The sequence below is a fragment of the Lipotes vexillifer genome, unplaced genomic scaffold (assembly GCF_000442215.2).
Source record: "Lipotes vexillifer unplaced genomic scaffold, Lipotes_vexillifer_v1.1 scaffold311, whole genome shotgun sequence".
NCBI classification, from domain to species: domain Eukaryota; kingdom Metazoa; phylum Chordata; class Mammalia; order Artiodactyla; family Lipotidae; genus Lipotes; species Lipotes vexillifer.
Window position 1 is genome coordinate 7095339 of NW_006791012.1, and position 15090 is coordinate 7110428.

General features: G+C 34.3%; 1 protein-coding gene across 1 annotated transcript in view; it reads left to right on the forward strand.

Annotated features, from left to right (window-relative positions):
• Window positions 1-15090, forward strand: part of USP34 (ubiquitin specific peptidase 34) — a 235931-nt gene that overhangs the window by 138284 nt on the left and 82557 nt on the right. Inside the window, 7 exon segments of the mRNA XM_007464137.1 lie at window positions 3372-3472; window positions 3683-3892; window positions 7073-7198; window positions 8403-8525; window positions 8654-8737; window positions 9257-9343; window positions 14205-14405. Of these exon segments, the coding sequence (XP_007464199.1) occupies window positions 3372-3472; window positions 3683-3892; window positions 7073-7198; window positions 8403-8525; window positions 8654-8737; window positions 9257-9343; window positions 14205-14405 (932 nt within the window).

A 15090-nucleotide genomic window follows, 5' to 3' on the forward strand; every position in this document is an offset into this window, starting at 1 on the left:
CCGCGGCGCCCGTGGCCCCGGGCCCCAGCCGCTCCGCGGCACGTGGGATCTTCCCGGACCGGGGCACGAACCAGCTTCCCCTGCATCGGCAGGCGGACTCTCAACCACTGCGCCACGAGGGAAGCCCAACCTAAGAATTTTTAAGATTTATTTTTCCTTTTCTTGTTTTGAAACATTCATTGCATTAATATATTAAATTTTGGGGGACTTCCTTGGTGGCGCAATGGTTAAGAATCTGCCTGCTAGTGCAGGGGACACGGGTTCGAACCCTGGTCTGGGGAGATCCCACATGCCGCGGATGCTAAGCCTATGTGCCACAACTACTGAGCCTGCTCTGTTGAACCCGGGAGCCACAACTACTGAGCCCACGTGCCACAGCTACTGAAGCCTGTGCACCCTAGAGCCCATGCTCCGCAGCAAGAGAAGCCACTGCAGTGAGAAGCTCATGCACCGCAACGAAGAATAGCCCCTTCCCACCACAACTAGAGAAAACCCGTACACAGCAACGAAGATCCAATGCAGCCAAAAACTAAATTAATTTTAAAAAACAGATACTAAATTTTTTAAAGATAGCAACTTTTTCGAGAACCGATAAGGAATAAGTAATTCTTAAGTTAAAAAAGATCTCTCAAAAATAGTAGAACATAGAAAGCTGCTCAGTTAACTGTAAAAACCAATTCAGCCATTATAATTGAAAGTTGATACGTTATGTACACAACATGTAGGCCTAATTCACATATCAAATAGAGTCCAAAATCCTAGATAAACTGCTAGCCATCTTAGTTCTATTTTGTAACAAAGTCGTGCATGCTTAGGGTCTCTAACAAACCGGGAAGCAAATCAACTCCATATTATCTTAGCAATACATCACTACTAAAGATGTTTTATCTCACTATTTTAAAAAGATGAACAGTCATAGATTTATTAGATTATCTCAATAACATAGAAAAGAAATTTCATTAATAAAAATCTACTGAAGTATTAAAAGTTTAATATAGAGTTTGTTTATCTAGTAGCCCATGTTTTTCTTAAGCACTAATTTTAAATGATTTGCATAAAACATTACTATCAGAAGAGGGAACTCAGTGATAATTTGAGGGTAATATAATGATGAATAGGAAACTAAAGAAATCAAGTGTTTTGTAGCAATTTAAAAAACATAAGATACTTGTTTGTTTGTTTTGCTGCACGTGGCTCGTGGGATCTTAGTTCCTGACCAGGGATTGAACCCAGGGCAATGGCAGTGAAAGCGGTGGAACCTAACCACTGGACCACCAGGGAAGTCCCTAGTTAGGGTACTCTTAATGTGACGTGTTTGTGGAATATATGAGAATAAAACTTTTTTGAGATATGTAAATGAACACTTGAATAAGTGATTATACCTAGCATCTCTATATAAAATATTGTAGAGATGCCAACTTAATTTCTTAATATATTTTACCTAAATCTGAATGAAGTTTTACTTTAAATTGGATGAAACTACTCTGAATAATAAACTGTGAATAAACTAAACAATATCAGAAGTTCTGAGAGGAAAACCTGAAAGGATAATAGATGAATTTCAGTACTAGCTATTATACATTTAAAAACTACAATATTATCTCATAAAGAGTGTTAATTAAATCACAATAGATAGCAAAGAAATAGTCTTATGAGATGTTCGGTTTAGGGGCAGAAAGAAAAACCCTGTTTCTCTCATGTTCAGGATGAACTTAAAGTATTCTTTATACACACATGCACGTGCATACACACAATAAACTCTAGGAAAATTCAGAAGATATAGGATTGAAAATTTATCAAACTTTTGGGAGGGCCAAGGTTTCTAGGCTTAGAAATAACAAGAAGGGAAAAAAACATAGGTTTAGCTACACAACAATTAACAATTTTGCTACACAACAATTATATTTTTTTTAATATATAATTTTATTTATTTATGCATGCTGCGCCAGGTCTTAGTTGCGGCATGCAGACTCTTAGTTGTGGCATGAAGACTCTTAGTTGCAGCATGCATGCGGGTTGTAATTCCCCAACCAGGGATCAAACCGGGCCCCCTGCATTGGGAGCATGGAGTCTTGCCCACTGGACCACCAGGGAAGTCCCATACACAGTTACATTTAAGGAAAAATACTGAAATGAATCTTACTGGAGGAACCCATTTTCCTTTCCTGTGTTTGAAATACTTTCAGGTAGAATTTTCTTACTTGAGTGGAGGGAAAAGGTAATTTTAAAATGTTATGTGTTGTTGTGGAAAGCAGTAATCGTGCTTCTCTCATTCCTGAAAATAGTTGGTTAGTGCCTATCCAATGGAATTTTCCTACATTAAGTTAATAAAATTTAACAATATTTGAGTTTAATTATTCATCAAATATTTCATCATTTTGCTTAACTTTCTTCCTCTGTTCAGCATTTTCTTTAAAAAAATTTTTTTTTCATGGATTAAACAATAATTAATTTGAATGCCTGCTGTTCTGATGCTGGGAATACATGTGTGCCTTTGTGGAACTGGGTTGGGTTTTTTTTAGTGGGGGAGACAGATACTTAAATATAATATCGGATGCTAATAAGTGCTTTACAGAAAGATAAAGCAGAGTAAGGGATTAATAGTGAGATGAGACTTTTTAGATTGAGTAGTTAGGAGGAAGGCCTTTTAGAGCTCACATTTGATGAAAGACTTGAACTGTGGGAATGATCCATATGCATTCCTGGGGAGGAGCATCTTAGACCTTGAGATGGGAACATGCTTGATGCTTTCAAGAAAGAACATGCTTGTGTGGCTAAAGCATATTTTGGTAGGGACGATGGTGGGAAGTGAAGTTGAAGCAGAGAGGACTTATGCATTCTAGAAATGAATTGCCTCAGTCTATTGAGTTCGTTGAGTTTACTGTAGTCTAGAATGTTGTAGCTCATCTTTTTTCTTTTCTTGTCAGAACTTTTTTTCTGCCCTGTGTTGTGTTGATAGGTAATAACAGAGTAGAGAAAACTCGATCATTATAAATACATGCTGGTTACTTGTGAACTAAGGCATTAATGAATCTATTTCTCCTGCATGTATTGCTAAGGGGAAATGCTGTAGGTTCCCAGAAAGCTCTGTAGTGTTTTTTACTTGTAAAAATGTTCATATTATTAAGCAAGCAGGAATTGATCTTATTAGAGTGGTGCTAAAGGAGAATTTTCTTGTAATTTTTACTGCCTAAGGCTAACATCAGACAACAGAAAATAATATAAGAAGTATGCTTGGCCCTGTTTCTTCTGCACTCAAGAATTCTATTTAAGCTTAATGTCCAGTGGAATTAATTGCTATAACTGTGTATTCATGTTGGCAAGTAAGTTAACTTTTATAAAAAAGTTCACTTATGTTTGCTGTTTTTAAGGAGGCCTTATGGGACCAGTCAGGATGATTTCATCTGGACATGAATTAACAACAGATTATGATGAGAAAGCACTTCACGAGCTTGGTTTTAAGGACATGCAGGTACGCATAAATGTGGTTTGAGTTTTAATCATCTGTTGACTTATAGTCAGTAGTTGTTTAGTTGAAGATACAGTTCAAAAACAGTTCTTACTGCTTTTGTTAAAATTGTAAGGGAAGTTATTTCCTACTTCACAGATTTATTAAACCAAAAACTTGATATGTCTAATTATGTGTTGATTTTTTTCCCCCCTGTTGCTCCTGTTTTTATAGATGGTATTTGTATCTTTGGGTGCACCAAGGAGAGAACGGAAAGGGGAAGGTGTTCAGCTGCCAGCATCTTGCCTACCACCCCCTCAGAAGGACAACATTCCGATGCTTTTGCTTTTACAAGAACCTCATTTAACTACTCTTTTTGATTTATTAGAGATGCTTGCATCATTTAAACCACCCTCAGGAAAAATGGCAGTTGAAGATAGTGAGGTGACTATATCATTTCATTTTCACAAAATCTTGTTTTGTCTTTCTGTTGAGTGGAAAATAATTTTCTCAGTAATCTCTTAAAAGCAATAAAACCAAGGAATCCGTTTATTAATTCATTAACTATTTAAGTGCCTAATATCCCAGGCATGATGTTCACAAGGATCAAAATAGACACAGTTTCAGCCTTCATTGAATCCAGTGGAGAAGACAGATAATTGACATGCCTAACAGTTTCAAGTAAACTAACAGATAAATAGTTTCAGGTAGAGATAGTTGCTACGAGTTGCCATTATTAAGGACTGGTGATAGACCGTTTATATTTTATTTGGTCAAGGAAGGTTTCTCTGAGGGAGACCATATAAATCTGAGCTTGCAGGATGAAAAGGAGCCTACTAAATGAAGTGGATGAGGAATGATCTGGATAAAGTAAACTGATTCCTGAAGCCCTTGATATAAGAAGGAGTTAGGCAGGCCTGGGAATTGTTTGGGAGCTGGTAAGTAGAGTGTGGACAGTAGTGGGAGAGTAAAATGAGGGGAATGAAATGAAAAGATAAACAGAGTCAAACTGGCCATGGCAAGCTATTTCCAGTTCACTCAAAGTAAAGTGGACAGCATTGAAGTATTTTAAGCAGAAAGAGAGACATATGTTTTGATTTTTGACTTAAAGGTAATAGGTTTGTTTGGCAAGAATAGAAAAAACAGTAAGGAATCTAATGTAATAGTCCAAGGAAGAATTGACTTTAAATAACATCTTTTTAGTGATAACTCACAAACTTAGTTGTGCAGACCAAACCTCTTTTCTGAGTTCCAAACTCATATATCCAGTTCTTTACTTGATGCTTCCACTTGATGTCCCATAGGCATCCATGCTTCTTCATTCAAATGGAATCCACCGAGTTGCTCATGCCAGAAACCTGGATGCCATCTCTGTTTTTCTTCTTCCTGAACCCGAGTCTATCCCTACTCCTAATCCAATCTACCACAAGTAATGTTGTTTTGACCTGTTGTCCACTTAATTTATTTCCACTGCCGCCATTCTATTTCAGGGCACCATCTTTCTTGGAAGAATCATTATTTTGAGACTGAGTGGTAAATAAAATAGTGGTGCTTTTATGACTTTCCTTATGTTAGGCTAACTGTTCTTTCTTTCCCAACAATGTTAAGTGGCTTCTTTCTATGTTTTCAGAATGTGTTTGGTCATGAATGACCAAATTGAGTCATCTGTTCCTCATAACCTGGTTTCTTTTGTGGTGGCACACTCTTAAATTCCTAAGAAATCCCCTTTTTGTTCAAGCAGAATAATCAATAATAGATGTCCATAAACCTTCATTTCCTCACCTGTTAAATTTTATGCCATAAATACTTAATAACCTTTTACTTCATGTCAGCAGTGTATTGCCAGTTTAAAAGAGAGAAAGATAATTATAAGAATTTCCCAGTTTTCCAGGAGGGTGCTAGTGTTCTGCACAGTGTGTTATGGGAACATAAGCAGGAAACAAAAATTTGGGGAAGATTTCTGTAAAAGAGGAGTTACTTAAATTGGGTCCAACTGCTGATAAAAGAAGGAAGAGAAGCATTACAGAGTCACAGAAAAGTGAATGGCATGATTGAAAAATTGGGAGTGTGAGTATGATGTAATTCAAATATAAGGACAGAAAGGGAGATTGTAACCTATACCACAAAGGACCTTAAGAGGTTTTTATTCTTAGTAAAATAGATGGCTGTTATCATGGAAGATTTTAAAACAACAAAATGAGGTCTTTTTTGGACTTTCAGAAACAAAGTTTTGGTGTTGGTGTGGAGGATTATATTAGAGAAAACAATGACCAGAGGTACAAGAGCCAGTTATATATCATTGTAATTGTCTATGTGAGGCCTAAACCAGAGAGAAAGCATTCATTTTGGGGCAGTTATATTATTGAACTTGGTGACAAGTATGCCATTGGTGGTGTGGGGTTTCTTTGTTGAACAAGACCGGTTCAGTCTTGAAGAGGATTACCAGAAGAATAAAGGATCTTCACTGTGTATGACCCATATTGTAGGGCCTTTCAGTCATAATGTAGAACATAGTCTTGTACACCTGGGAGATTTTTTTTTCTTCAAATAATTTTTTGCACAGAGTTCAGTCCCTTCCTCCTTTCCTCCCTCTCTCCCCACCTTCTCTTTTTGAAACTGGATGTTTATGAAGGAATGAATTCTATTTTACTGAAGAGCCCTCAGTGCCTTGTCCCCAAATAAACTAAAAGTGTTACTCGGGTTGCTTCTCTTTCTTCATCAGGGCTGTGAAAAGCAAAGTTTACTTTGAAACTCCTGTCTCTAAAATTCCCCTGCCTTCAAAGTATATTAGCTTTATACCATTATACAAAAAGAACGAAATTACTTTTTGTAGATGTGTAAGAAGATTCCTTTGGCATCTCTTATACTGTATAATACCTCAGAATCATTATGACAACAGCTAGTAGTAGAATAATACTATACAAATTCATAATCTGGAAAATTCCAAAACTTTTGCTGCTTTAGCTTTTGCTGCTTGTTTACCTCTTGGGGTTGTGCTTTAATTAAAAAAAAAAGAAAGAAAGAAACTTGCCTATTTCTTACATACCTTCTGTAATATTCTTTAGCTTACTGTTATCTCAGTACCTTAGAGAGTTCACATTTAACAAACGATAATGGAAAAAAGTAGGTTCTTTAAAATTGTTTGCTTTTCTCTTAATCTCTGCTTGTCTGAGACTGGAATATAAGGAAGGCATGGATTAGCAAAATAAGAGAAACAGGTGTACTCTTTTCCCAAATGTAAGGTCAGGGATTTAATTTACCAGGTCTTTGTCATTCTTAGAATAGTGACCTTCAGGGAAGAAATAGATGATAGTCTTATTGAAATTTACTTGATGGCTTTATAAAACAGACATTTTCACTTTTGTTTGAAAAGTGGCCAGACTTGCAGATCACTTTTTCCCAGAAAAGTGTTCAGTAACAAGTTGAAAAACCACTACTTTGACATAACTTAATTTATTGAATAAATTTATTTACTGTGTAACAAATGCTTTATTCTCACTTTTAAAGTAAGATTTTAAAATGTTATCAAATATGATAATTAGTGATTTTATGCAGATCAAACTTAAGTTTAGATGTTTCAAAAAACTGATCTGTCTTGATAAGCAGTTCCTCTTATTTGTATAGAGCTTAAGATGTGAAGAACTTCATCTTCATGCAGAAAACCTCTCTAGGCGTGTATGGGAGCTACTGATGCTTCTTCCTACATGTCCTAACATGTTGATGGCATTCCAGAGTATCTCAGATGAACAGGTAAGTCCACAAAATATTTTTACTTCCCTGGAGGATGGTACCAGTTTACATTCCTACTGGTAGTGTATGAGAGTGCTTGTTGACTGGTAACCTCAGTAAAATTTTGCCCATTTAATAGGTAAAAAGTGCCAGTTCATTTTAATGTTCAAATATTTAATTATTAGTGAGAGTGAATAATATGGGCTAAATACAAGGCAAGGATTTTCTCTAAAATTATCTTTAGAAAACAGTGAATTTGCCTTTATATTAGTGTTTTTTCATATTACTTAATGTTCTTAATATTGCTTTGTTTTTGACAACAAAAAGTAACATTTAGAGAAAATACCCTGTGATTTAATGACATTGCTTCAGTGCTTGTTTTGGCTGCTTATACAAGTCAACTGGTAGAAATAGAGAAAAAAGGAGTCAAAGAAATTTAATATGTATTAATATTCCCAGAGGCATGACCTCACGTGTTAAGTGTTATATATCTTTGTAAAGATGTCTGTTAAAATTAAAGATTATTTTTAAAAGCTATATAATAAGGAGTTACTTAGTGGGGATACCAACAGAACACCCATAGGACTAATGGAAAAACGATGTCCTAATGTTATGCTAATGCTTATCTATGATTTGGGACGTTGTTATGTGATTTCTCAGGGTCTTGTATTTCAAATGACTTGGAAGTGAAGAAGATGGGCCTAGAAAATGGTGGTTGATGACTCATTGTAGCTCTAATAATAATATCGTTGTCAAAGGATGCACATTAAGTGTGAATAACACTTTCATAAATTGCAAGTAGAAAAGAACAATATTTTAAAGTTTATGTATTTGTATATGACTTTTTAAATGAGTAGGTGTCACATAAATATTAAATACACGCTGTACTGCTTCTGTATCCTTAAAAGTTCACACATTCAATTATGCTGCAATGTGTTTTTCATTGGGAAGATGGCAAATTACCTCAACTGTTGTGGAGGTTAACATACAGTTTTTTCCTATGCTGCTGTTGTGTATTAATTTTAACAAAATTTAATGAATAATTGGTGTTTTAAGCATATGATTAGTACCAATTATATAATTGGTCTTCACTTGTTTGAACATATTTCAATATATATGTAATATTTGAGTTTTTATATAGTGTCATTTTGTTTAGTTTTTTTTTGAGGGGGGGGTCTCTTGGTAAGTTGGTTGGAGAAACCTGTGTTTCTTTTTTTAATTTAAGTGTAATGATGGACTTAATTGGAAAGAACTGCTCAAAATTAAGAGTGCTCACAAGCTATTATATGCCCTGGAAATTATTGAAGCACTGGGAAAACCTAACAGAAGAATAAGAAGAGAGTCAACGGTAATTGCTTTTCCATTATTATCGTTAAATGTTTGTTTTCTCTTTGGAGCAAAATTCCAGAGTACGTTGTCTTTTAATTCTCCTGCCATCCTTCCTTATTTATTTATTTATTTTTGCCATTCCCACAGGGAAGTTATAGTGATCTTTATCCAGATTCAGATGATTCAAGTGAGGATCAAGTGGAAAACAGTAAAAATTCCTGGAGTTGCAAGGTTTGATCATATATGTTTTGCAGTATATTGGTAAAAATAATTCATCTCTGATTTTCCAGAAGAAGTTACCATAATTATTGTTTTAAACTAACTTACCATTTAAATAAAGCATATTTTAAAAATTATGCATTACTCTAATCACAGTAATAAATAAACTGAGATTATTTAATGCTTTGGTGCTCCTATTTTTAGCACTTATTATTTTTTCTCCTTCATTGGAATACTATGTTAGGACATCCCAGTGCCTGGGATTAAGTGGTTAATGGAATACAAAGATATGTATATAGATGTTTATAAGAATCTTTAAAAAAAATTCTTGAAAATTAGTTGTTTGCTGTTACTTTATTGTATAGACGTTATATTGGTTATTTAATCAAAGAATAATTTCTTATATGAAAGATATATATTTTACTTACACACACAGACATACACACACACCCAGTTACTGAATCAAAAAGCAGATCTTTACTACATTATGTAGCTCTTTCCTCTTACCATTACTCTCACAATTGCTTACAGTTTGTTGCTGCTGGAGGGCTTCAACAGTTATTAGAAATTTTTAATTCTGGAATTCTAGAGCCAAAAGAGCAGGAATCCTGGACTGTGGTAAGTGAAAATTCACATTTTCAACAAGTTACAGTGGTTACCCCAGTGAGTCACTTCCATGAACCATTGGCAAGTGTAACATTTGCTGCACACTTTATTGTAGTAAAGGAAAGTGTGGAGTACAGTAGAAATAAATTTAAGAAAAAATAAGGAATCTGATAAACTAATTATGCAATAAGAGTTCTCCATGTCAACTCAGTTAAAAAAATTTAAGTGATAATATTAATGACTCTGAACTATAGGTAATTCATGAACATTTTTCCATTAGTTTGGTAAACTATATATTAATATTTATATAGTCTTACAATTTGGATGCTTTTTAAGAAAAACTTGGTTTTATGTCTTCATTTTTTTGAAAACATCCTTTTTCTTTGTTTCATTTTGTTTTGACCATTTCTTCCTTTAAGCAACACTACTGAAAAACGTATTTCCAGACCATTTGTGACTAGTAGGCAATGAAAAAGGTACAGGACTTGAGAGTAAATAAGCCTTTAGAAATTTTTATAGCAAGTGGACATTGCCGGAGTTTTTTTTTTAATATTTTACAAAATTTTTGATCCTTAACAAAATGGAAGTTTTAGAAAATGGTACTCTATCACTGTTAACTTGACAAAGCACTGTCCTATAATGTTAGGAAAATAAAATTATGGAATATTTAAAAATTCATAATGCTGGACCAAGCTGTGTAATCCAGTTTTGTATTAAATGGAAAGGATGCTCATTTCCTGACCTCCAGCAAAGCAGAATAGCATTATCAAACACTGCATTCAAATTTTAATTTCTTAGTACTTGTTTTTTAGAATTATTTTAGAACCTAGGAGTCAGATGTTCTTGATTTACTGTCAAATGCTGGTACATCCAAGATATTAATGAAAGAAAATACATTTAAGCATATTACTATCTACCAAGATTTTGTTAATCTTATTGTTGCTTTCAATAATTTTTGCCATTTTTATTTTATATATTTTGCTACAGATATTTTCCTTTTTAGAATAGATACCTCTACTACAGTAATTGTTTTCTGTCTCTTAGAACTGAAATGTCTATTGTGTTTTATTGTTGTGTCTTTGTTGTCTCAGTGATCTCTCAGAATTATAAGGTGCCTTTTAGTTCTTTGGCAAAGTGGGAGAATTTAAAATCTTTAATGAGTAGTTGTGTATCGTTTATAGGACTTTTGTTTATAAACTGCTCTAAGCTTAGCTTTGAATAAAGTTTACAGGTAATCATATGCTAAAGATTTTCTCTCTTTGTTTCCTTTAAAATTGTGGACACTTTTATGAAGTATTAAGAAAAATTTACTGCTACCTGGGACACATTGTAGCCTGGCAACACAGATGGCTTTCAAGTCAACTGAGATCCCATATTTATAATGTATCTCTCGATATATTATAGGGTACTGTGGATACTCTTACATGATGAACAAAATTTCAAGATTTTCATGAAGTCCAGTTTGTCTAATTTTTCTTTTGTTACCTAAGCCTTTGGTGTACTATCCAAGAAATCATTGCCAAATACAGTGTCATGGCACTTTTGTTCTGTGTTTTCTTCCAAGAAATTTATTGTTTTAGGTCTTATATTTAGATTCTTGATTCATTTTGAGTTAATTGTTGTATATGGTGTTAGGTAAGGGTTCAACTTCATTTTTTTGCATGTGGAGATCCAGGTTTCTCAGCATATTTTCTTGAAAAGACTCCTTTTCCCCACAGTGAATGGTCTTGGTACTCTTTTCAAAAATTGTTTGAACATATTCATGAGGGTTTATTTTCAGGCTCTCTATTCCATTCCTTTTATTTTTTTGTCTATCTTTATGCCACTACTACACTGTATTGATTACTGTAGCTTTGTAGTAAGATTTGAAATCAGAAAATGTGAGTCTTCCAGTTTTGTTCTTTTAAGATTGTCTATTTGGAGTCCCTTGAGATTCCTTGTGAATTTTAGAATGGATTTTTCTGTTTCTGCAAAAAACATCATTAGGATTTTGTTAGGGATTGCATTGAATCTGTAGGTCACTTTGGGTAGTATTGATATTTTAATAAGTCTTCCAGTCCGTGAACACGGGATGTGTTTCCATTTATTTGTCTTTAATTTCTTTGAGCAGTTTTTTGTAGCTTTCATTGTAGAAGTCTTTAAGCTCCTTGGTTAAGTTCATTCCTAAGTATTTTATTCTTTTTGATGCTATTGTAAATGGAGTTGTTTTTTTAATTTCCCTTTCATGTTTTTCATTGTTCACGTATAGGAATGCAACTGAAGTCTGTATGTTGACTTTGTATCCTTCTGCTTTGCTGATATTATTTACTAGTTTTAAGAGCCTTTTTATATGGAGTCTTTAGGATTTTCTACATCAAAAACAGATAAATTTACTTCTTCCTTTCCAATTTTGATGCCTTTTATTTTTCTGGTGTATTGCTCAGGCCAAAGCTTCCATTACTGTGTTGAATAGAAGTGGTGAAAGCAGGTGTCCTTGTCTTGTTCCTGATCTTAGAGGAAAAGCTTTCAGTCTTTCACCATTGAGTATGATTTTCACTATGAATTTTTCATATATGGCTTTTATTATGCTGTGGTAGTTTCATTCTGTTCCTATTTTGTTGAGTATTTTTATCATGAAACTCTGTTGAATTTTGTCAAATTCTTTTTCTGCATTAATTGAGATGATGTAGTCTTTTCCTTCATTTTGTTAATCTGGAGTATTTACATTGATCATTGCTATGTGGAACCATCCTTCCATTCTAAGAATAAATCCCACTTGGTCATGGTGTATAATCCTTTTAATATGTTGCTGAATTCTGTTTGCTAATATTTTGTTGAGGACAGTGTCTTTTGTCTGGCTTTGGTATCAGGGTTAATGCTCACTTCATCGAATGAGTTAGGAAGTTCCCTCTTCAGTTTTTTGGAAGAGTTTGAGGATCGTTGGTATTAGTTCTTCTTTAAACGTTTGTTAGAATTTACTAGTGAAGCTGTCAGGTCCAGAACTTTTCTTTTTTGGGAGATTTTTGATAACTGATTCAATCTCCTCACTAATTATAAGTCTGTTCAGATTTTCTTTGTGATTGAGTCTTGGTAAGTTTTGTGTTTCTAGGAATTTGTTCATTTCATGTAATGTATCCAGTTTTGGGGCATACAACAGTTGTTCATAGTACTCTCTTACAATCCTTTTTATCTCTAGAATTAGTTGAAATGTTACCACTTTGATTTTAGTAATTTGACTTTTATTTTTTGTTAGTCCTTCTAGCTAAAAGTTTGTCAATTTTGTTCTTTTCGAATAACCAGCTTTGATTTTCACTGATTTTTCTCTAGGTTTTTCTATTCCCTGTTTTGTTTACCTCTGATCTTTTATTATTTCCTTCTTTCTACTACTAGCTTCAGGTTTAGTTTGTCTGCTTTTTCTAGTTCATTAAGCTGTAAAGTTAGATTGTTGATAAGAATTTTTCTTTTTTTTAATGTAAACATTTACATTTATAAAGTTCCCCATTAGCATTGCTTTCATTATATTCCATAAGTTTCATATTGACCATGTTTTTTATCTTCTTTTTGTGAAGTGTCTTTATATCCTGGGGGGTTTTATTTTGATTTGTTTGGGGTTTGCTTTCGTTTCTTTGGGTTTTTTTCTTTTCATTTATTTTATTTTTGGCTGCGTTGGGTCTTCGTTGCTGTGCGTGGGCTATCTCTAGTTGTGGCAAGCAGGGTCTACTGTTTGTTGTGGTGCACAGGCTTCTCATTGTGGTGGCTTCTCGTTGCAGAGCACGGGCTCTAGGCTTCAGTAGTTGTGCACACGGGCTCAGTAGTTGTGGTACACGGGCTTAGTTGCTCTGTGGCATGTGGGATCTTCCTGGACCAGGGCTCGAACCCGTGTCCCCTGCATTGGCAGGCGGATTCTTAACCACTGTGCCACCAGGGAAGCCCCCTGTTTTGTTTTTTCTTAGTAAAGAGCTATAAGACTTTTTTCCTTAATCAGTTGGACAAGTTTTTTGGTCAGGTATATGTATTAGGAATATTTGCCTTCAATGTGTAGCTTGCTTTTTCTTTATATTTACAGTATCTTTTAAGCAGAGAAGTTTTAAATTTTAACAAAATTTATATCCTAGCTAAGAAATCATTTTTCCAAGGTCACAGAGATTTTCTCCTGTGTGTTCTTCTGTAAGTTTTATAATTATCTTTTACATTTAGGTCTGTGTTATATTTTGAGTTAACTTTTGTATATGTAGAGTGAGGTTGAGGTTTTATTTTATTTTTTCCATATGGCTCTCCAATTTTTCTAGCACTGTTTGTTGAAAAGACTTTTTTTCTCACTGAAATTTCCTGGTACTTTTCTTGAAAATCAATTATGTAGTATTGCTATGTTTCTTGGCATATTGGTATAGTTATAACACTTAGTAGTGGTATTAGGAAAAGAGGAGAACAAGGACCATTGAAGAGAAAGCTCTGAAGCTCTCATACATAGGTGATACTCTTATTAATTTATTGAAGGAATTGCTTTATTTTAAAAATTTTAAAGTAGAGCTTGAAATCAGAAATTTTACTTTTCATACTAAACAGTATTTTATTGATGAAATGCTTGTTTTATTTTAAATATACATATATACAGTGCAAATTTTTCAGTTGAATAATTTTCTAGAATTATTGAGAATTGCTTTCACTCCCAAATAGCAGAGTATATGCCACTTAGGTGGAGAGACAGCTTCCAGTATTTTTGCTCTCAATGCTGATTTTGTAGGTAAATATCTTTATTATTATTTTAATAATTTTTAAAATTGTAGTACATTGCGAACAATATTTTTTTAAATCCTGTATATCTCTATTATATATATTTGTATGATTCTTTCATGATAGAAATGCAAAAATGATATTTTCTTCTTATCCACAGTGGCAGCTAGACTGTCTTGCTTGCTTGCTGAAGTTAATATGCCAGTTTGCAGTAGATCCATCCGATTTGGATTTAGCTTATCATGATGTCTTTGCCTGGTCTGGTATAGCAGAAAGCCATAGGAAAAGAACATGGCCTGGGAAATCGAGAAAGGCTGCTGGTGATCATGCCAAGGGTCTTCATATACCAAGATTAACAGAGGTAAAGTACAAAAGTCACCATGTAGTAATAAATTTCATTTGTCTTCAAGAGAGCTTGTATATTTTTGTTTTTACAAAATGAATAATGTCTATGAGATGCTATCCTAGATTACCACAGTATGACCTAACAGCAGAAGCAATGCCTTCATTTTAAAGCAGTAGAAATTACGAAGCAGTAATACTTTTCAGTTCATCATCCAAAATGCAGGAGTGCATTAATTTTGTGTCATTTTAATGTTATCTAACTGTAGGATTGAGTTCATTAGTTGGTCTCAGTAATTTTTATACTGAGTGTATCAGGGTCTATTCAGGAAAACAAACCACACTAGGTATTTCAACAGAGTAAATTTAAAATTGAGAACTGGTTTTACACATATGTGTTGGAGGGCTAAAAATGAAAAATGGAATGTTGAGGTAACGCGGGCAAGTAGCCATTCACCACCCCTAGGGTTTGAGGAATATATGTAAAAGGTTGTGGTTATCAGGAATGAGAAGCTTATAGGAGGGATCCTGTTGAACTGGAGTTTAGGCCTCCGAGGAAGTGGTTCTGTTACTGCTTCTGAAATCATTTGCCTCTTCTGGTTAAAATACTTATGGAACAATGTTAACAGAAAAAGCAGGGGAAATTCCCTGGCTGTCAAGTGGTTAGGGCCCCACGCTTTCACTGTCAAGGGCCTGGGTTCAAT